At 34.7% G+C, this 24128-nt stretch overlaps 3 protein-coding genes across 3 annotated transcripts; all 3 read right to left on the bottom strand.

Moving 5' to 3' along the window:
* Positions 1–5314: 5314 nt before the first annotated feature.
* LOC139888230 (uncharacterized) lies at positions 5315–9236 on the bottom strand. The gene is made up of 3 exons (XM_071871253.1): positions 9213–9236; positions 6565–6708; positions 5315–6100 (listed from the first exon to the last, which is right to left on the bottom strand). Exons 1-3 carry the CDS (start codon positions 9234–9236, stop codon positions 5315–5317), a joined length of 954 nt encoding a protein of 317 aa, XP_071727354.1.
* Positions 9237–9502: 266 nt separating this feature from the next.
* LOC139891347 (CASP-like protein 1) lies at positions 9503–11070 on the bottom strand. Its single transcript, XM_071874307.1, has 3 exons — positions 10699–11070; positions 9970–10099; positions 9503–9861 (listed from the first exon to the last, which is right to left on the bottom strand). The coding sequence occupies exons 1-3, from the start codon at positions 10971–10973 to the stop codon at positions 9634–9636; spliced, it is 633 nt and encodes a 210-aa protein (XP_071730408.1). The 5' UTR covers positions 10974–11070; the 3' UTR covers positions 9503–9633.
* A 9624-nt stretch (positions 11071–20694) lies between these two features.
* LOC139888229 (uncharacterized) lies at positions 20695–22872 on the bottom strand. The gene is made up of 3 exons (XM_071871252.1): positions 22819–22872; positions 22422–22655; positions 20695–22032 (listed from the first exon to the last, which is right to left on the bottom strand). The coding sequence occupies exons 1-3, from the start codon at positions 22870–22872 to the stop codon at positions 20695–20697; spliced, it is 1626 nt and encodes a 541-aa protein (XP_071727353.1).
* Between the last annotated feature and the right edge of the window lie 1256 nt (positions 22873–24128).

Here is a 24128-nt window from a genome sequence, read left to right as displayed (position 1 = left end):
TCCTAATATATGTTGAAAAATTGCACCATAAGTCCTCTTCATCATCAAATTCATAAACCCAGATGCAAAATTAAAAATCGTTCATAATCAAATTCATTTCTCCACATTTTCAAGCAAAAAGCTAAAAAAAAAAAAATATATATAAACAAGATAATGACGTTGTGGCTTTGGTGAACTAAACAACTTCACAAACTATGAAACAATAAAGCAAAAAAAACAGCCATGAAGTTCTAAACAATAAAACCGCCGCCGTAAAAAACTCAAAATCAACCGCCGCCGTTAACCACCATCATCTCCGGTCATTTTGCAAGTTTCTGATGAGTTTCTAAACTTGATTTCAGATCCAAAAACAATAAATGGCGAGTTTCAAACTCTAAATCTAGATCCGAGAACATCAAAAACGAAAACCCAAAATGAAACTTGGAAAATCGGAAATAATCTCATCGATTCACCGTAGTTCATCATCATCGATACCTGTTCTGGTCTTCGATTATCCGTAGTTCATCATTTTTTTTTGTTTCAGATCTAATCGTGAACCTTTAATTACCAACGAAGTTCCAGTCTTTAAAGTAACACATGTACTGTAATTGTTTGTTTCAAATTATTGATGTGTTTGTTAAATTTAATAATCATAAATGATGTGGATCTAAATGTAAATGATGTAAATGATATGGATCTGTAAATGTGTTTGTTGGAGTATGATACAAATTCAAAGTGAGCGGAATCATTTTTAAAACTTTACAAAATCATACTCTTTTACGGATCATTGTACTAAACTTTAGCAAACAAAATAAATTAATGAAACCGAACAAGAGAAGATTAGAATACAACCTTTGTAGCCTTTTGAAGATCGAATTTGAAAACCCAAAGAAGAGTTCCTCTAAACGGTAGACACCCAAAGTTCCAACGTTGCTTCGATCTATACCTTCTACTTAACGGATATTTTCTTCTTCGTTATTTCCACCAAAACCGAACCCAATTATAGATTTCAAGTATTTTGGTTACTTGAAATAAGAAATAAAAATAGCATTTTCGTATGTGTGTTTTTGTATCTTTTTCATTATTTTTCCAATACCAAGACTTGGTATTATATATTACATAATTGATACAATAATACATCTAGTACAAATATAATAAATAAAGATTTGGAAAGATTTGCAAAATCAAATCTTTATATAAAATAAGATTTACAAAATCAAATCATATTCTATAAATCAAATCAAATCTTATATCTTATATAAAATATGATTTGTAAAATCTAATCAAATCTCTACATATTTAGATTTGTAAGTATATGTATACACATAAAAAAACTTACTTAATTTATTAAACCATTAACTAATGATTAATAAATTAATTTCCGATTATAAGGTATATCAAACAATTTACGATTGGCCTTTGTGTGTGACCGAATAGGATAAATGGACTTTTATTGTTTAATGTCATGGGCATATCTTAGGAATATATGTACCACGGTCAAACCACGGTCGAACCGTAGCCAACCCGAGAACATATTTTCAACAGACTCCCACTTGCACTGACATTAATAATATTGGTGTGTCTTAAAAGACACACCATGTGTAACAACTAGTCTGCTACGTTACACTCCTATATTTTGATTTATATCAATCATCATTTTGTTCAAGATATCTATATGTACGTGTGACATGGTTAAGTGTCAATCATCATCGTTCAAGATTATGTTTCCCGATAGAGATTCGTGGTGATCAAACAGACTGCAATTGCATTAATTCAGTCGTAGCATGGCCATGCATTTAATTCAGGACAAATCAACGAGGGGCCCAGAGATATCGCTTAAACTCGCTTAAAGAAGAAGGAACAAATTGCTTCAACTGTATAGACATCCACCACATTCCATGATATACCCAATCTGCTCCCTTATGACCGGCATTTACGCACAGCGTTAGAAACATGTCAAAGTATAACATAGTTTGTGTCAGGATTTCTCATACATATCCACTCTAGGATAAATGATGTTGCCATCTTAGAGCTTACCTTTGACTTAAAACCATGAAGTAATGTCTAAGTGTGGTCATTCCAGAACCTTAAATCAACTATCAAGTTCCTCATGAATGTAGTTTCATATAAGCCTATATTACTACACTTCATAGCAGCCTTAATTCAATTCTCTCTTCCTTAGAGAATGACCGACTGTGGAAGTTTATGAAATAATATTCATTGGAAGTTAAAACATGCAAAATGAAACATGGCAATATACAATGAAATGATCGCATCGTGCGTATAATATAATCTCAATATATTAATCATCAGATCAATTGCAACATATATTATTACCCAATGTTTAAAATTTCAAACTTAACATAAAAATACAATCAAACTTTATCATCAATGACACGAATGCCAATTCTGTGGCAAAGGCTTGGTGAAAGGATCAGCCAAGTTCTTAATAGTGTCTACTTTACTTAATAATATGTCATTTTCTGCTACAAGTTGACGGATGTAATGGTACTTTCTGAGTATGTGCCATGTGCGCTTTTGTGACCTCCGTTCTTGAGCCAAGACAACCGCACTCACATTGTCGCAGAAAAATTCAACAGGATCATGGATTGTAGGAACCACACCCAGATCCACGATGAATTTCTTTATCCATATGGCCTCTTTAGCAGCTTCATTTACCGTTATATACTCAGCTTCTGTCGTAGAATCAGCAATAGTACTTTGCTTGCCACTTCTCCACGTGACGGCCCCACCGTTCAACATAAATACAAATCCTGATTGTGAAGAGCAATCATCTCTATCTGATTGGAAACTAGCGTCAGAGTATCCTTTGACGCTCAGCTCGTCATTCCTACCATAGACCAAGAACATCTCTTTAGTCCTCCTAAGATACTTTAGAATGTTCTTGACTGCTATCCAATGAGCTTCACCAGGATTGGCCTGATAACGACTAGTCATGCTTAGTACATACGAAACGTCAGGCCTAGTGCATATCATCGCATACATGATCGATCCTATAGCTGAAGCATATGGAGTCCGACTCATGGTAGCTGACTCCAAGTCAGAATTAGGACATTGAGACTTGCTCAATATCATTCCAGGGTTCATAGGAACGCACCCTTTCTTGGAGTTATGCATACCGAATTTCTTCAGTATCTTATCTATATATGCACTTTGGTTTAGCCCAATTAATCTCCTTGACCTATCTCGATAGATCTTTATTCCCAAAATATATGATGCATCTCCTATGTCTTTCATGGAGAAACATTTTCCTAGCCAAGCTTTGACATCTTTCAATGTCAGGATATCATTTCCCATGAGTAATATGTCATCGACATATAGTACAAGGAAGACTACAACACTCCCACTAGACCTAACATAGACACATGGCTCATCTTCGCCTGTAATAAAACCAAATTCTTTGATTTTCTCATTAAAGCAAAGATTCCAGCTACGAGAAGCTTGTTTAAGTCCATAAATGGACTTTTGAAGCTTGCACACACTATTAGGATACTTAGAATGTACATAACCCTCAGGTTGTGTCATAAACACATCCTCTGTTAGCTTACCATTAAGGAAAGCCATTTTTACATCCATTTGCCATATCTCATAGTCATAAAATGCAGCTATGGCAAGAAGTATTCTAATGGATTTCAACATAGCTACTGGTGAAAAAGTTTCATCATAGTCTACACCATATTGTTGCGTGTAACCCTTAGCCACCAGTATGGCTTTAAATGTGTGTACATTTTCATCCATATCGGTCTTCTTCTTGAAAACCCACTTACACCCAATGGTTTTAATACCTGGTATATGATCAATCAAGGTCCAGACTTGATTATCATGCATGGATTGGATCTCGTTGTCCATAGCCTCCTTCCATTTGGCAGACTCGGGGCCTGTAATCGCTTCCTGATAGGTAATAGGTTCATCAGAATCTATATTTTCGTCATCACCCTCAAATATGTGTAAACTATATTTCTTTGGTGTTTGACGTACTCTATCAGATCTACGTATGGGTGGTGGATGTAGGTCAGTTTCTCTCTCAACAGCAGGGTCGTCGACCTCTTGAGGAGAATCGGTTCCAATATCGATTTCCATGTCGGTTGATTCTTGAATTTCTTCAAGGTCAATTTTGCTCCCACTGGTTCCTTTTAATATGAGATCCTTTTCAAGAAAGACTCCCCTTCGAGACACAAAGACTTTGTTCTCAGTAGGGTTGTAAAACAAATATCCAAAAGAATCGGTCGGGTAACCAACAAATAAACACTTTTCGGATCTGGGTTTAAGTTTATCTTGAGCTTCACGACGAACGTAAGCCTCACATCCCCAGATTCTAAGATACGAGAGAGACACAGTTTTACCATGCCATAATAACATTCAAAATCAGTAAAATAATGAAAATATCAAAAAGTTAGGGTTAGGGTTTATACCCCAATCAAAAATCAAGAAGAAGGATGTTGAAGATCGAGAGATGGAGAACCCGTATATGCAATTGATCTTTAGAGATGGTGAATAATTGATATGTTGATGAAGAAAATTGAAAATTATGATGATGGGGCTGTTGAATTCATTCAAAGTGAGAGGAGAGGGGAGGGAGGGGAGTTGCTAGGGTTAGAAATGAATTAAGATGTGATTTTGTTCCAATAATCACAAGTTTTCAAAAATGACACATATCCCCCATCCTAGGGGATTTTTTCCGATACACATGAGAGGGTGGGTCCCTCATGGCCCACTTTGACACAATAAATGAAAGCTTGTGGCCCGAAAGCCCGAACGAAACCCGAAACGCGAAAACACCGCTACGAGATTAAATATTCGGAGAGATAACTCACACGCGACAAATAAAATATATATAAACACTATATATATACATATGACATAAAAATATCATATTTAAAATATTTTGGATTTAAAAATCTCAAAATTCTGACCGTTGGTTTGAAAACCGAAATGATTCGCCGGATAGAAATCCACGACACGTAGAAACGTACAACTTTAATTACAAATACAAATATTCATATAACACATAATAAATAATATATTATTACTAAAATAATAATATAAGTCATAGAAATAGCGTGGCAAGAATAACAATTAACGGGCGTTAAATAACAACCGGTAAAAGATAACGGAAAAAGTAGGATCGTGACAGGTAGTGGACTGCATGTTTTTAATATGACTTGTCTGGCCCAACATAAGACTTGTCTGGCCCAATATAAAACTTTACCCATTATACCCGGCCTGTTTTCCCTTTAAAATAAGTCAGCCCAACAATCACTTGTTTTAGGGTTCAACTAATTTGTTTTATTATTCCCAACTTGTCTGGTACGATTCATTTTACACAAGGAGGTAGATAATTCGTTGCTTTGTTTTTGCTTGGCTTTGACCACCACTCTCTATATCCCTTAATTTCAAAGCATTGATCGATGGTATGCTTGGATCTTCCACACCTTGTACATTTAAGTTTTGATTTATCAATCCTTGGTGTTGGATGTCGATTGGAACTGGCAGCTAACCCCAAAGATTTATTTTGGTTGGTGGCTGCTAATCCGAATGCAACACTTTGATTTTGACTGAAATGGTTGGTTTGCCCTAAAATTAATTGGTGTGCAATCTCCTTTCTTACTGTTGCATATGATTCTTTTGTTGTTGGTAAGGGCTCAAGCCTTAACAACTCTCTTTTGATTGTGTCGTGTTTTGAGTCTAGGGCATTCAAAAACTGAAAAAGCTTTTGCTCAGCTCGGATTCTGTTGTAAGTCACAATTTCGGTGGAACATTTCATGGGATTAGGATCTCTTCGATCAATTTCTCCCCAAATCCCTTGCATTGTGATCCATAGATCCGAGATAGACATGTTTTCTTGCTTTATGTCATTTTCTTTGACATGGAGATCAAAGTTTTGAAGCTTGTCTTTACCACTGCTGTAGGTGGTGACTAGGGCATCCCACAAAGCCTTGGCTGTGGGAAACTCAGTCAAATTGCTTGCAAGATTCGGCTCTATATTTTGAATTAGCCATGAAAAGACAACAAGATCAACTTGTTCCCATTTTTCAAAGCTAGGATCATCACTTTCTGGTGGACTTGATGTGAGGTGGTTAAGGAGGTTTTTGATTCCCTCCTATAGCCACCTTAATCACCCTGGACTAAAGTGCATAATTTTGGCTTGATAAGCTTAAATTGATCTTCAAGCTATCAGACAGCTTTGGTTGTGTTTGAAGGCTAATTTTTAGAAAATCTGCAAGTTGGTTTGATAGTTCATTGTTTTGTGGGTTTTGGGTGCTTTCTGTTGAGCTTGATACAGGTGGGTTACCGTCTCCCTTAATTGGTAAATGATTTGAGTAAAAAAATGAGTATCTTAATCAAAGGATCGATACCGTCAGCTCTGATACCATGATGAAATGTATGAAAGATTGATTTTGATATTGTATTGAATATGAACAATATTTCTTACAATTGAATTGAAAAATGTTTACATTTTATCAAGTGTTACATACACAACTTCCCTAATAGCAACTTCCTAAAGAAGGATGTCTACAAATCACTTTTGGAACCCCTATTTACTGTTATGGTAATGCTGCAGACTGGAGCTGTTTTGACCCGTTGAACTTGGCAGCTTGTTGACCCTTGTGACTCTTCTAAAACGGGAAGTGATGATGCTAATATCTGATCCCAAAAAGTCAAATTACCTAAATAGGTAATTAGACCATTGTTGCCTTTCTTGAACAGCTGCATTTTAACATGCATTTGATATAGAAACTTCCAAAATTATTTGTCTAATGCATGCATGTTTTTTTTAATACAACCAGATTTCTTGAAGATATTTTCTGAGTGTGATACAAACATGATAGTTGGGATGATTGAATAATGATTGTTGTTTAACTATTTAAGCTGTCAATTTCAACAGAAAGCCCGTGTTGCTTGCTTCTTGTGTGTAACTGAGTTTTCATATGTTAATTATTATACATTAATTATACATTATAACATAATTATTCATTAGCTTTTTGTGAGTAACTGAGTTTTCATATATGTCAATTATTATACATTAATTATACATTATAACATAATTATTCATTATCTTGCTTAATAATGATAAACATATTTTCTTTCTTGGCGCTTGTGCACATCACATGCCGAATATATGTCTTGCACATTTATGGTGTGTCATGCAAAATGGCACATGATAAATATGCATGTTGCTGTCACGTTGAGTCACGTTGTGTGCATACGATTAGATTATTTTCTTATTCGACCGAGATGCTTTCCTACTTTGTAGCCCAAATTTAAAAAGTAGTTATGAAAGATATTGGGCTGAGATGGATATATAGGGTTAGTGTTTCATCAAACTATAGTTTTCACTATTAAAAAAACGCTTTGGATACTCGATATTCCAACGAATCTAAAACTACAATCATATTCTGCAGTTAACCCCATAGGGTGGGTTGTCTAGTGGTTGAATGTTTGGGAATCTCCAAAGGAGACCCAAGTTCAATCCTTACTCATTACACTTTGGGGTCATGCATTTATAAAAAATATATTATTTTACGGTTACATGTATGTTATTCCGAACATTAAACTCTACGAATCTGATAGCCATCCTATTGACTTAATCGATGATGACCATGTTTGGCAACGAGCTTTAGGAGCATTTAGCTTTCATGAAAAAACTCCTATCGAATAAAAATATCTTTTTGGTTGCAAGAGCTTAAAGATTTTTGATGGAGGAAAAAAGCTAAAAGTTACTAGAAATATTGTTTAGCTTTTACCTTGTAACTTTTTGTCAATTTACTCTTTATTTTAATATTCTCATCTACTTTGCTAAACAATTAAATACATATAAAAAAACTAACAACTACCAGCTAATAGTTAAAACCTACCAGCTACTAGCTAACACCTAAAACCTACCCGCCAGTGTTGTCAAACATACCCGATGTTGAATGTATTTAACCATCCAATCGAGATCATATCTCAATTTCGTAGATTTAAATCTAGAAAATCCTTAAATATCAACCCATTGTAATCTAGCTCATACTTATCCATGTGTTAAATATATGTTGGATTACTTAGCTTAATCGGTACTACTGTGTTCGTGGTCCATAATACATAATATAACAAGTATGGGTTGAACGCGCTCCGTTACATACAGAAAGCTTTTTTTTTTTTTTTTTTTGTACACAACTATATGTATTTAATTAAAATATTTTAACAGTAATAAGCTTAATATAACTAAAAAGGCGATAATTCGTTTCAACAGATAAACACACATAATTTAATCTATAATAATTAAGCTAATAAAAACCTACATATTTTGGATACTTTTGTTAATTATGTGGCGTAGTAAAATGTGGGAAAAAATTATGAAATTTTTGTGAAGAAAGAATAAAAAAGTTATATAAAAAGATTGCAAAAAGGGTTGGGGAAAAATTTATTAAATAAAAAATGATATGACATAAAATGAAAAATCAAATGGGATATGATAATTGAAAAAACAATTATTTTGATTTTTTTAATATAACAATTTACAGCACTTCTCATCATTATGTATTATGTGAATTTGTAGTAATGAAGATTAATAAATTTGTAATATGGATAATGGATCAAACCAGAACAGGGGACAATTTTATATTATGGGGTATCAAATAGGACTAGTAGTTAGTTTTGACTTTTCTTAGGATCTAGTTTTGACTGTATATACACGATAATGATAATGATAATACAGTATACATGATAATGATAATATATAATACTGTATACATGATAATGATAATAGTATAATATAATGATAATGATATATACTATAATATAATAACGAACGGTGGTTAGAGTCAGTGACGGGTCCGAATGCAATGTCGAAACTCATACACCCTATCATCTCTTTGAACGACCATTACAGTCCTACTGCCCTCGGGAGGAAATGTCCACGACGAGATCATACATACATCGTGTGTGGTAAAACTCCTTCGGGTGAGACTCAAATGCATAGACTTCTGAAACCTTCGAGACTCTTAAAATAGGCGGGTAACTACAAGGGAAATATTTTTTGCAACACATGAGAGTCGAACCCTTGACACCACTTATGAAAAGTCAGGTTACAACAATGCACTAACACCTCACAGTTAATATGCTTTATATTAATTTAATATTAATATTTTAATATTAATTAATATTAATATTAATATAATGTATAAATTGCAAACTGATCTATAACTTCTTTTTTTTATAATAATGCCAACCTCAGCTCGATCAGCATATGACATTATTCAGCCCTATCTATTGATTCGGGAGAAGATTATATTATTTATTTATATTTTATATTTATATTTATATTATATGAACAATTATTCTAAAGTCAAATAATGATATGAAAAATTCAAAATAGTACATTACGTTACCGAATTTTATTAATTAGTTTACTTATGTTGCACCTTTATGTAGCTATTTTTTCCACATCTGTGTCACCAATATTGCTTGCAAACGTATCCAAAATCAACCACAATCATTTTTTAGCAACCACAAACCTCAATTCACTAACACAAAACAATTACAAAGCAAAACATGTACATAAAAAATAAAATTCAAAAGATGAACAACATATCGATCATACATCAAACTCGTACACGATTATAAACATATATCTAGTATCAATCAACCGAACTATTGCCTCGCAATCTTCTTAGAAAGAACGTGAGCGGAGAGCCAAACGAGCAGTAAAAGTGTTACCGAAGATGCGAGTGATAGCGCAGTTGAGACTCCATTTTGGATACAGTATGAATGATACCTATTACAGATCTTGTTATAATTACTATGAGAGTTTCCTTTGAGTCCAATATAACCTACTCCTGCTGCTGCTCCTGTTGCTGACGCCATAAGTCCCAATAGCAACTGCACCCCATACATATATACACATTAATTTAATATAATATAAGTATAAGCAATAATTATATTAGACGGCTAAAGAAATAAATATGTTTTCATTTTATAAGAGCTTACCGCATCAAGTATCACGAGATGAAACTTTAGTTTAGTGAAGCTTCCTCCAGGCTTCATTAGCGACAAAATCGATACCACACCAGTGATGATGCTGTACAAAATAGCCACTGATTGTACTGATATGAAGTATCTGCATCATAACAATAATATTGACATCATATATATTCCATATACAGTGTGATTTTTCAATTTAAACTGCAAATTAGAATTTGTGTGTTCAAGTCTTATTTGAGATAAAATATTTTAGAAATTGAAATGTGTTATATTATGGGTGCGTGAACAGAGGTGGAGCCATTATAGAGCAGTTTTTTTAACGACGAAATCGGCATCACTCAAAAGAGACTTAACTATTTCGTGATGATATGACACCCACACAAACATTAGGAGGAAACCCAATTCGCGATGATGTTGACAGTACCATCGAAGGTTGGGAAACTCATTCCGTGTTTGTACTTTGTAGGCTATTTGGGGTTGTATATTTTTAAACGAGTGCGTATTTGCTTTAAAAAGCAGACGACAAGTCGAAAACTACTTATATTAATTTTAAAGCAGAGATTAGCCTTTATAAAACACGGGAGTAAACAGTTTTAAAGTAGTGTACAAATTTTGTACTACTACATGTTACAAAAAAAAATAAGCAAATAAACAGCTGAGTAAATTATAAGGTTTTCTCTCTATTTGAGATAGTGAATATTTTCTCCCAAAAATTTACACATATAGGCTACTTACATATAAGCGGGTGAGTAGTTCCATTTTGCATCCCTGGTTATTGCGAAGCCCGGTGCTATTGGGATCCGTTTGGTTTCTCCATCAGTGACCATAACAATAAGAGCAACCAAAGATGTTACAAACACTGAGACCCGAAAGAACGAATCAGCCACCGCATGTTTCTTGAAACTACGACCTCGTGACTCGTACTCGGGTGGTGGCGGAGCCGATGTTTTCAACGGTACTTCCATACTTAACGAGCTATGTGGTGGAGTTGCGGTGTCGTTAGATGCCATTAGTAGATCAGATTAGAGATAATTGAAACCTTATAAGTTGGTTTTACTTTTGTGAAAGAGTTGTGTGTTGTTAGATATGGTTTGCAAAATCTTGATTTATAGTAAGGTTATTAGGTCAACTAATATTGATTGTAGTTTCACACACGCATAGATAGGCGGATTTGAAAATTTTAGTATGTTCACACACTTTTTGGTGAATTGGTCAAACGTGGGATCACCAAATTTATGTATAAAGTTTTGCTTTGGTGTGATATTGGTTCGATATTAATCATGGTAGATACATTTAAGTATAATAAAGTAGAAAAAAATCATTCAAATCCTGTATGGTTGGCCTGATCCTGTTTATTGTGAAATGTCCCCGGCAACAGCCGCCGCCAACTTGCACAAGGGGTGTTTGTACGTGGTCTATTTTGTCTTTTTAAATTAAAAAAATTTTCAACATTTTAAAATGAATTTCAATTAAATAATTACGTTAAAGTTTATGTTTATGTTTATAATTTTCTTCTATATTTACACATATAATTTTTGAAATATAATATTTAAATGTAAAAAGTACAATATGAATTTTTTTTTTAAACAGTTGAATTTTATTAAAAAAACAACTAAACGACCATCTAGCAAGGTGCTAGAAAGGCATTACTATGGGAAAATTTTCATGTCCCAATTTAAACTATGCTTGGCTCTAAAACGAATCCAAGAAAACGGAAAAAATTAATCGAATCTACAATATTACATTTTTTGATGGACTTGTCACTAAAAAGAGAACATTTTCAGAACCTCCACAACATCCAAAGCACCGCAACTATGATAGAAACCAACCTCTCCTTCATCGCAGCATTAGCACTACACGTATCGATCCAACTCAACAACTCTTGCCACGAAGAGAAACCATGAACCAGCCGATCTAACTCCAAAAAAATAGCTCTCCGAACTTCAATAGCGCAAGGGCGTAGAAAGAATAAATGTTCCGCACTTTCGACACCCTGTTGACAAATGACACAACTTATCGCATGAATTTCCAAACCTCTTCTCGAAATGTTAAGTCAATGAGCAAGACTATCCCGTATAAACCGTCAAAAAGTATGTTTACTTTTCCGAGTAAAAACTTCTTCCACTCCGTTGCTATGTCACAAGAAGGTAAACTGTTCCGTTCAATATGTTTCTTAACCAACACTACAGAACACATCTCATAACCACTTAGCGTCCAACGCCAATAATCCGGTTGATCAACCAATGTGATATTTACTAATTGATCACATAAACCTTAAAGAGCAGACATGTTGCGACTGCCTATGTTCTCCATATTCCAATTCCAACAATGCCTCTGTTCACACATCTAGTTACCACCAAAACTTTACGCTCACGCTCTAAATGAAACAAGCGATTATGCGACACGCAAAGAAGAACTTCCCCAATCCACAAATCGAGCAAAAATCGAATAGAACACCCATCCCCTAGCTTCGTTTTCAACGCATCATTCGGGATCAAATTTTGATCAGTAATATTGCGACATGATTTAACAATGATATCACACACCCCCTTGTCGTTTGTAATGTCGAAAGCGTCCAAAGTCCCAGCCGATTAATCACCGGATAGCGAATTTTGCAACCTTGGTGATAATAATCCTTTACTATGTATTTTTATTTTATTTAGTTAGCATAGTGGGTTTTTTATGATACGTTTAGTTTTTAAAAATCTCAGGCATAAAACGTATTACAAGTATATTTTAGAATACAACAATAATACTTAATTCGTGGTAGTCTAAAATTATAACTTAATGGATTCTCGAAATTTTTTATCAATACTAATTATATTTAAAAAATTTTTAATAATAGTTTAATTTTAAAAAACTACAAATTCGAAAAATATATCGGGTCAGTGGCGATTCCAATATTAGAATTCAATGGGGTTCCAAAAAAAATTTCGAGTACTAATTATATTTTAATACTATTTTAATGTTTGTACTGTTTAAATTTGGTAGAGTCCTATACAATTCAAAAGAAAAACAATAAATTCGAAAAATATATGGGCCATGTAGTTAAATTTAGTGGTGTCATATACAATTTTAAGGCTATTTTCTACGTAAAATTTTGAGACTAGTGGTGTCACGTGACCCCACGATCTATCATAAACTCGCCCATGTATGGGGTCCGAGAAGTTAAATTTAATGGTGTCCTATACAATTTAAAAGAAAATCAAGTTAACTGAAGAATATATGAGGTCATGCAGTTAAATTTACTGGTGTCCAATACAATTTAAGAGTATTTTCTACTAAAATTTTAATCTAGTAGTGTCCCATGATGTAGTGACCCGAATTTTTTCATGTTTATATATATTAATTGATATTGATATTTACATGATTAAATGTTTCCAACATGTTAAGAAATCAAACTTGTTAAGAATTGATTAATTGAAATATGTTTCATATAGACAATTGACCACCCAAGTTGACCGGTGATTCACGAACGTTAAAACTTGTAAAAACTATATGATGACATATATATGGATATATATATAGTTAACATGATACTATGATAAGTAAACATATCATTAAGTATATTAACAATGAACTACATATGTAAAAACAAGACTACTAACTTAATAATTTTTAAACGAGACATATATGTAACGATTATCGTTGTAAAGACATTTAATGTATATATATATCATATTAAGAGATATTCATACATGATAATATCATGATAATATAATAATTTAAAATCTCATTTGATATTATAAACATTGGGTTAACAACATTTAACAAGACCGTTAACCTAAAGGTTTCAAAACAACACTTACATGTAACGACTAACGATGACTTAACGACTCAGTTAAAATGTATATACATGTAGTGTTTTAATATGTATTTATACACTTTTGAAAGACTTCAATACACTTATCAAAATACTTCTACTTAACAAAAATGATTACAATTACATCCTCGTTCAGTTTCATCAACAATTCTACTCGTATGCACCCGTATTCGTACTCGTACAATACACAGCTTTTAGATGTATGTACTAAGTATATACACTCCAATGATCAGCTCTTAGTAGCCCATGTGAGTCACCTAACACATGTGGGAACCATCATTTGGCAACTAGCATGAAATATCTCATAAAATTACAAAAATATGAGTAATCATTCATGACTTATTTACATGAAAACTAAATTACATATCCTTTATATCTAATCCATACACCAACGACCAAAAACACCTACAAACACTTTCATTCTTCAATTTTCTTCATCTAATTGATCTCTCTCAAGTTCTATCTTCAAGTTCTAAGTGTTCTTCATATATTCTACAAGTTCTAGTTACATAAAATCAAGAATACTTTCAAGTTTGCTAGCTCACTTCCAATCTTGTAAGGTGATCATCCAACCTCAAGAAATCTTTGTTTCTTACAGTAGGTTATCATTCTAATACAAGGTAATAATCATATTCAAACTTTGGTTCAATTTCTATAACTATAACAATCTTATTTCAAGTGATGATCTTACTTGAACTTGTTTTCGTGTCATGATTCTGTTTCAAGAACTTCGAGCCATCCAAGGATCCGTTGAAGCTAGATCCATTTTTCTCTTTTCCAGTAGGTTTATCCAAGGAACTTAAGGTAGTAATGATGTTCATAACATCATTCGATTCATACATAAAAAGCTATCTTATTCGAAGGTTTAAACTTGTAATCACTAGAACATAGTTTAGTTAATTCTAAACTTGTTCGCAAACATAAGTTAATCCTTCTAACTTGACTTTTAAAATCAACTAAACACATGTTCTATATCTATATGATATGCTAACTTAATGATTTAAAACCTGGAAACACGAAAAAAACCGTAAAACCTGATTTACGCCGTCGTAGTAACACCGCGGGCTGTTTTGGGTTAGTTAATTAAAAACTATGATAAACTTTGATTTAAAAGTTGTTATTCTGAGAAAAGGATTTTTATTATGAACATGAAACTATATCCAAAAATTATGGTTAAACTCAAAGTGGAAGTATGTTTTCTAAAATGGTCATCTAGACGTTGTTCTTTCGACTGAAATGACTACCTTTACAAAAACGACTTGTAACTTATTTTTCCGACTATAAACCTATACTTTTTCTGTTTATATTCATAAAATAGAGTTCAATATGAAACCATAGCAATTTGATTCACTCAAAACGGATTTAAAATGAAGAAGTTATGGGTAAAACAAGATTGGATAATTTTTCTCATTTTAGCTACGTGAAAATTGGTAACAAATCTATTCCAACCATAACTTAATCAACTTGTATTGTATATTATGTAATCTTGAGATACCATAGACACGTATACAATGTTTCGACCTATCATGTCGACACATCTATATATATTTCGGAACAACCATAGACACTCTATATGTGAATGTTGGAGTTAGCTATACAGGGTTGAGGTTGATTCCAAAATATATATAGTTTGAGTTGTGATCAATACTGAGATACGTATACACTGGGTCGTGGATTGATTCAAGATAATATTTATCGATTTATTTCTGTACATCTAACTGTGGACAACTAGTTGTAGGTTACTAACGAGGACAGCTGACTTAATAAACTTAAAACATCAAAATATATTAAAAGTGTTGTAAATATATTTTGAACATACTTTGATATATATGTATATATTGTTATAGGTTCGTGAATCAACCAGTGGCCAAGTCTTACTTCCCGACGAAGTAAAAATCTGTGAAAGTGAGTTATAGTCCCACTTTTAAAATCTGATATTTTTGGGATGAGAATACATGCAGGTTTTATAAATGATTTAAAAAATAGACACAAGTACGTGAAACTACATTCTATGGTTGAATTATCGAAATCGAATATGCCCCTTTTTATTAAGTCTGGTAATCTAAGAATTAGGGAACAGACACCCTAATTGACGCGAATCCTAAAGATAGATCTATTGGGCCTAACAAACCCCATCCAAAGTACCGGATGCTTTAGTACTTTGAAATTTATATCATATCCGAAGGGTGTCCCGGAATGATGGGGATATTCTTATATATGCATCTTGTTAATGTCGGTTACCAGGTGTTCACTATATGAATGATTTTTATCTCTATGTATGGGATGTGTATTGAAATATGAAATCTTGTGGTCTATTATTATGATTTGATATATATAGGTTAAACCTATAACTCACCAACATTTTTGTTGACGTTTTAAGCATGTTTATTCTCAGGTGATTATTAAGAGCTTCCGCTGTCGCATACTTAAATAAGGACGAGATTTGGAGCCCATGCTTGTATGATATTGTGTAAAAACTGCATTCAAGAAACTTATTTTGTTGTAACATATTTGTATTGTAAACCATTATGTAATGGTCGTGTGTAAACCGGATATTTTATATTATCATTATTTGATAATCTACGTAAAGCTTTTTAAAACCTTTATCTATGAAATAAAGGTTATGGTTTGTTTTAAAAATGAATGCAGTCTTTGAAAAACGTCTCATATAGAGGTCAAAACCTCGCAACGAAATCAATTAATATGGAACGTTTTTAATCAATAAGAACGGGACATTTCACATGACCCTAATGGTCCATTACTAGACACCAATGATCCCAGGAAAGTGGGCTCTCAGAAATGATCGAAAGTGATTATGTGATAACTCAGTTAAATCATGTATATCTAAAAAAAATGTTCGCCACGAAAGTGGGGACAAGTATATCTTAGAGGTTTGGGATCGGAAGTCTAAAAGCAAAAACTTAAGCCTTCTAAGTAAATGATGGTGGAGATTTAAACTTGAAGCGGATGCCATATGGCGTAAAGCCATTCGCTTGATATACGGTGAAGATGGTGGTTTATGCTCGAATGGAGATGTGCAAGGTCTTCCGCCTACATGGAATCAGATCACGAAGACTGGGTTGAACATTGATGATATGTGTATTCCATTCTCGTTTTCGATATCAAGAAAGGTAGGGTGTGGGAATGAAACATTATTCTGGTTTAACAAATGGCTCTCAGTTTGAATAACAATTTAAAGTCCGCATATCCAATGCACTTTGCAAATGTAATAAATCTGCTACTGTAGCTTCACGCACTATAAACTCGAACAATGGTCTTAATGGGAATTGGTGTTGGGCATCGCGGATCAGACGTAGAACTTGATCTGAATTACAGGATCTTGAAGCGAAACTTTGGTGGCCAATCATTTATCCTCGCTATTCCTGCTAGGTTCTAATTATGTCTATGGCTCTCTGTCAAGTTATTGGGTTTCGTGTATTCCAAAAAAGTGAACGTTTTTCATTTGGAGGATATGCATGAATCGTATCCCGACCCGTCATAATTTGACTTACAAGGGTGTATCTCTACCTTCTATTTGCTGCCCTCTGTGCGATACGGCAGATGAAGACATGGATCATTTATTTTTAATTTGTCAACTTTCAATCCCACTTTGGTATGGCTTCATGAGTTGGTAGGGGATTTCGAGCTCAATACCTTCGGGTTTATTGAATACTATTAACTCCCCTTGTTTTGATTTGGGTTTTGATGATCTCAAGATGTTTTGCCTTGCATCCCGCTATGCAAGGTTGCAAAATTCGCTATTCGGAGATTAATCGGTCGGGACTTTAGAAAGATTAATCGGCAATTCGGAGATTAATCGGGGATTAATCGGATTGTACTGTATACATTTAAATATTAAATATAAAAATTATACGTGTAAATATAGAAAAAAACCATAAATATAAAAATAAACTTTAACATAATTGTCTAAAATTGTTCATTTTGCTCCAAAACTATAAAGTTTTAGTTTAAATTCATGTTAAAATGTTAACCATTTTTAACTTTGACCGATTTTGGTTACCAAATTCGGTTTTGACCCATCAATTAACGTCGACCGTTTAATTAAACGGATTTTTGGAAATCGGAACGGATTGCTCTTAAAAATGATTAATCGGAGATTAATCGGCGAGTAATTGGGTTTTTTACAACACTCCGCTATGTGCTTCTGTGGTCAATTTGCAAATGGAGAAACAAAATTGTTCACGCACCGGTAGAAAGGAGGTCTGCAATTACAAATGATGATGTTCTTGGAGAGGTGAAAGTCATATCTCACTTGTGGATTTCGAATAGAAAAGGCAAGATAGCGAAGGACTTTAGTATTTGGAGATCAAATCCTAGATCAATGTACTCTGATTTGTAACCTAGTTACTATTTGGCGTTTTGTTGTTTTGGTGTATACTTCTGGTGTATTGTATTAGTTCGTTCCTTGTGTGCTTATGTAGTGTATATTTGGCTATTTGACCCTGTTATATAAAAAATCCTTCAGCATTTCAAAAAAATGACTGTTCTTTACATGATATTTCTTATTTGTTTATTGTTTGTCTTTCGTTTTTCAGGTTATTTATTCTAGAATTTTATTAAAGATATACTGCAAACTATAAATAACAACAGAAATTTATATAATAAATTGAAAAATGCCAACTATTATATATTAAAAGAATAATAGTACTAACTTTAAACTGTATTATTATATTGCAGTTGGCTCGTGTAGAGAGAACATAAATATTTGACAGGTAGTAAATGAAATAAATTAATTTTGTTTTCACAACAAGATCTTGGAATAATTAAGTTTATTATTTGACAGCTTTGTTATACATTTATAATAAAGTTGAAAACACGTAATTTTATACTTCTTGTTGATGTGGAATTTAGCCAAGTGATGTTTCACTTGACTTTTTTTTTTTTTTAAAGGCAATCAATCTCATATATAATAATAAAAACACAGAGTAGCGCTCAATGCAAGCAACTACCCAAGTCACAACCAATAATACAATCAAACAATCACGAGCGATGCCAAGGTGGCAACAAAAACACAATATGTACAATAATAACTAGCTACGAAGATACATTTCGTGGATTGTGGAGCCAATCATTCCAAACGATCGTTTTCTCCTTGCATCTTTTTGATATCCACTCAAAACTTTTAACTTGTATTTCACACACCGCAACCGGAATGTTCCAAACCTTGTTTTTAAAAATCTTCTCGTTACGATTCTTCCAAATCAAATACACAGAAGCCCATATAACCGTTTGCCAAATGCTTTTTGCCACGTCCGACCCAAAGTGACCCAAGTTATTTTCCAATATATTCTTCAAACACACATTCTTGGGAAAAGGAATACCCCACCACTCGAAAATTTTCTCCCATAGCTCAAGCACGCTTTTGCAAGATAAAAGAGCATGACCAATGTTTTCAACTTCGTCATCACAACTAGGACATCGAACCGAATTTAGATCAACACCATTCTTGTCTAATTCCACCAAAACCGGTATTCTACCTTTTAAAGCTCGCCAAACAAACACCTCAATTTTTTTGGGCACAAGATTATTACGCAAGGTACCCATAGCAGAGGTACTTGAATTGAGAAGCTTTGCATCAATTAAAGTCGAAAGAGTTTTGGTTTTGAATATACCGTTACCGCTTAGAGACCATATCCACGAGTCATCACATTCCGGATCCATATTAGCCGTTTGTAACAAGTCAGACAGTTCCGCAAGCTCCCCACCCGACCTCCCTGAAGGTTCCCGAATCCAACTCCAGTTTTGAACAATTTCTGACCCGACCCGCATGATTCTTGATCCCACTGAAGCGTTTAGATCAGCCTCCAGGTACGAAAGCCGTTTAAATCTGTTCTTTAACGCCATGTTCCCAATCCAAACATCGTTCCAGAACGACGTCGAGGTCCCGTTACCAATCTTCCTGACAAAAGAGCTACGAAATGGAATGCCAAGATCATCAATACAATTTCCTGCTTTTATTACATTAGACCACACCGAATTATAGGAAATAACATTATCAGCAAAAGAAAGAGTAAGCCCCCCCGAAGTCTCGTAAATGCTCGAGATAACTTTAGCCCACAAGGAGGTGGTTTCGGTTTTAAACCTCCACCACCATTTGCCGACTAAAGCTAAATTTTTGCTTTTAAGAGAACACAAATTTAACCCTCCATTTTCGAAAGGTTGGAGGGTTTCATCCCATTTTACCCATGTAATTTTAGAATTGGATCCCGTCCCGCCCCAAAAAAAGTACGTCTTACACACTCAAGTTTTTTTACCACACAAGGCGGGGCACGGAAGAGAGAGAAGTACTACAACGGGAGACTATTTAACACCGATTTGACAAGGGTCAAGCGTCCACCAAATGACACCGAACGTGCCTTCCAATCCGAGAGCCTTTTGGCGAATTTATCCAACACCGGGTTCCAACTTTCCATTTTATTCATTTTACCACCGACAGGGAGCCCAAGATAAATGAAGGGTAAGGATCCAGCATTACATCCAAACATATAAGCCATACTCACAACTTCTGCCTTTGAAACACCTATCCCATATAGCACACTTTTTAGGTAGTTAACCTTTAGACCCGACGTGAGTTCAAAACATTTGAGTAATTTGAAAAGGTTTCGAAGATTTACAACACTCCATTCCCCAAAAAAAATCGTATCATCCGCGTATTGAAGGTGTGAGATAGGAATCTTATTCGAACCAATTTCAACCCCAATATATCAATTATTACTCACAGCCCTCTTTGTCAACACATTTAGTCCCTCCGCCGCAATTATGAAAAGGAATGGTGAAAGCGGATCACCTTGTCGAACTCCACGCTCTAATTTGAATTTGCCCGTAGGGAATCCATTGACAAGGACCGAAATTGAAGTCGAATTGAGACACGAAAGTATCCAACCTCTCTATTTAGCACCGAATCCCATGATCTCCATAACTTCCAACAAAAAATCCCAACTCAAACAATCGAAAGCTTTCTCAAAGTCTACTTTGAAAATTAGACTTTTTGAATGCGTATGTTTAATGAAATCTAGGGATTCATTAGCTATCAAAGAACCGTCGAGTATATTCCTACCTTTTATAAACGCGCTCTGTTCGAAGCTGACAAGATTTGGGATGACCCTTCTTAGCCTATTAGAGAGTAATTTTGAAATCACCTTGTAGTAACTTCCAATTAGACTAATAGGTCGGTAGTCGTTAAGCGCTGAGGGGTCTGATTTTTTCGGGACAAGTGTAATGAAAGATGCATTGCATCCGTTAGAAATTTTACCCGAGACCCAAAAATCATGGATTGCACCCATTAATTCATCCTTTATTAAGTGCCAAAAATTTTTGTGGAACCTCAAATTAAAGCCATCCGGGCTCGGTGCCTTCGAGCTACCGCATCCTTTTATCGCAACCCAAACTTCCTCTTCAGTGAATTTTTCTTCAAGTAATGCAGCCGAAATATTAGATAGTCTGCCCAGCCCTGTCCCCACACTCGATTGTTCCAGCACAGTAGCCTGGTCAGCCCCGAAAGCAGGCCTCACAAGCCCAGGCCCAATCGAATGTGGACCTGTACCAACAGAACCAAATGACAGCCCATCTGCAGGGAGTGAAAACCTGTTGGACCCGCCATGAATCAGAAAGGAAGGCCTGTGAACTTGATTAGCACAAAATATATTCTTGAAATGTTCAAAAATATTTGCCTTAATTTCCTTCGGATCCTCGCACCATATCCCATCATTAATTAAACCCCTGATATTGTTTTTATTAAACTTCCTACGCATAGTTGAATGAAAGAATTTGGAGTTTTTGTCACCTTCAAGAGTCCAACGCACCCGAGCTTTTTGTTTGAGCATATCCATTTTTATTTTTTCCTTCGCGATCCAATTCTTACGAGATTCTAACCAACACAACCGATCCCCATCCGATAGTGTCCCAAATTCAGCTTTTAACTCCCATTTAAGTGCAATATCTTTTAAGGTGTCTATTTCCTCATCAAGTTTTCCAAACTCCTTTTGACTCCATCTTTTCAATTCCCCTTTCACATTTTTAAGCTTGTCCCGGAAGATACAATCTTTCTTAAAACCATGAACATCCTTACACCAACCTTCTTGAATAATTTTATCTACACCCTCCTCAAAGAGCCAAACATCAAAGATTTTAAACGGCTTAGGTCCAAAGTCAATCACGCCATCTCGAAGGATCAACGGGCAATGATCCGATTCCCTCCTATCAAGTGCACTTATGGATAGGTCCTTCTACAAGTTTAAGAATTTATCCGACACTAGAAAACGATCCAATTTGCTAAATTTGGTTCCATCGTCACTAATACGTGTGAACTTTCTTCCCATGAGAGGGATCTCAATAAGATTATTCCTAAGGATGAACTCGTTGAACCTTCTAGCCCTAGATGCATGAAAATCAAAATTAAGTCTATCCGTATGCTCTCGAACCTCGTTAAAATCACCACACAATACCCACCCCGAGTCACACCCACCGATAAGATTATCAAGCATATCCCACATTTTTCTTTTTCCTGCATCGTTATGAGGCCCGTAGACATTAACTAGAGTCGTGTCGTGCCCACTCCCAGCCCAATTGCCCCTAATAGCTAAAAAAAACATTCACCACCTACTGCACAGCTGACCTTGAAACGATTAGTGTCCCAGATAACAAGCAACCCACCCGAATTTCCCACGGCTTCCTTTTGGATATAACCAAAGTCACTATTACCCCACAGATGTTGCACCCAAAGGTCATCAAGCTTCCTACACTTAGTCTCCTGGAACACAGCTATATCTGGTTTTTCTCTGAGACACAATCCTTTAACCCAACCGAATTTACCCGAAACTCCAAACCCACGCACATTGATAGAAAGAATCTTCATAATTAAGCAAACAGTAGACGAAAAAAGTGAAAAACTTACTGATGATTAGGCCAATTAAGCCCAATTTCTTCCCCATATTCTCTCAATTCGACATTATTGATCGACCCTCTAACAGAGATCCCCAACCCTTGACTCTTATTAGATGCCTTCGATATACCTTTTCTTGAAAGATATCACTTACAACAGTTTTTGCATTTAGGTCGATCACCATTGGTAGGGTTATTACCCCTTCTAGCCATATTTTTCAATTTCATGATGCGAGAAGAAGTTTTCCACTCTCCGATGGCATTCCAGTAGCAGTTGTTGCAGATCGATACATCAGAAGCTTTTGGATTGCCCTTTGATTGAGATTTGGATTTTGTCGGTATTTTTTTGTCGTTCCCTGCCTTGTTAGCACACCCAATTAGACTTTTCACATGGTTGTTAATATCACAGGGCCCAAAAGGGATGTTGTTTTAGGCCAGATTGTTAGCCCATTATTTGGAACATGCTATATGGGGCGAATCATTCCTAGTTGGGCTGGTTGGGCCATATTCTCCAATCGATAGGCCCACTGTTAATCCCCTCCTTATTCTTGTTGTGGATCCCATCATCACTTTCGTTGTCCAACACATTAGGAACATCAGACGCCGAATTTTTTTCACGCATGCCATCATTTAACTTTTTGGAATTAGGGTTACCATCAATGCTACCTGGTGTCTCAGCAACTATCTCTTCGTTATCCCCAAAAAGGTTCCCTAACCCAAAGCACCTTGACTCTTGATCTACCTCCGCCATCGGATGTGTAACGACCCTAGATTTTCCAACGTTTAATTATTAATAATTTATTATTAATACTTGCGCATTAATAAATGTATTTTTATACGTTTACTTGTTACCGTATTTAACTTTTCATGGCCCGAATTGTCTTTGTGACGCACGTACGTATCACGAATAATATTTCTGAATATTATTTACATTCATAATTTAATTATTATTAATCATTTTAATTAACTAAGGTTACTAGTTAATTACTTGGGCTTTATTGGATTATTTGTTTCATACTTGGTCTTTTATTAATGGACTCATGATTAGTGGACTTAGAAGCCCACCCTACATCCTTAATGGACTAATTAGCCCATTTATTATGCAAGTATTACTTTAAGAGGAAACTAGACTAGTTAGTGAAGTAAAGAGACTAGTTACAAGATACTTACACCATCTTTTCCATGTCATTTTACTTTAATACCACTTCTAGCTATCACCTTCTCCCCATGTTGAAAGAGCAATTGATTCTTTCCCTTTTTTTTTTTTGAAAACCTACGGCCAACACAAGGTGGGAGGGAGGTTTCTTTTTCAATTTTATATATTACTTATTCACTAGTTCATTTCATTTTACACACACACAAACTTACTTCACTTTTCTCTCAACTTTTCTCTCCATTCTTGTAAGTAACAAGGCTTCTTTTTTTTCTTTTTTTCTTATGA

The sequence above is a fragment of the Rutidosis leptorrhynchoides genome, chromosome 2, assembly GCF_046630445.1.
Source record: "Rutidosis leptorrhynchoides isolate AG116_Rl617_1_P2 chromosome 2, CSIRO_AGI_Rlap_v1, whole genome shotgun sequence".
Lineage (NCBI taxonomy): Eukaryota > Viridiplantae > Streptophyta > Magnoliopsida > Asterales > Asteraceae > Rutidosis > Rutidosis leptorrhynchoides.
Note: the sequence above shows the minus strand (reverse complement) of the source record. Positions and strands in the feature narration are given on the sequence as shown.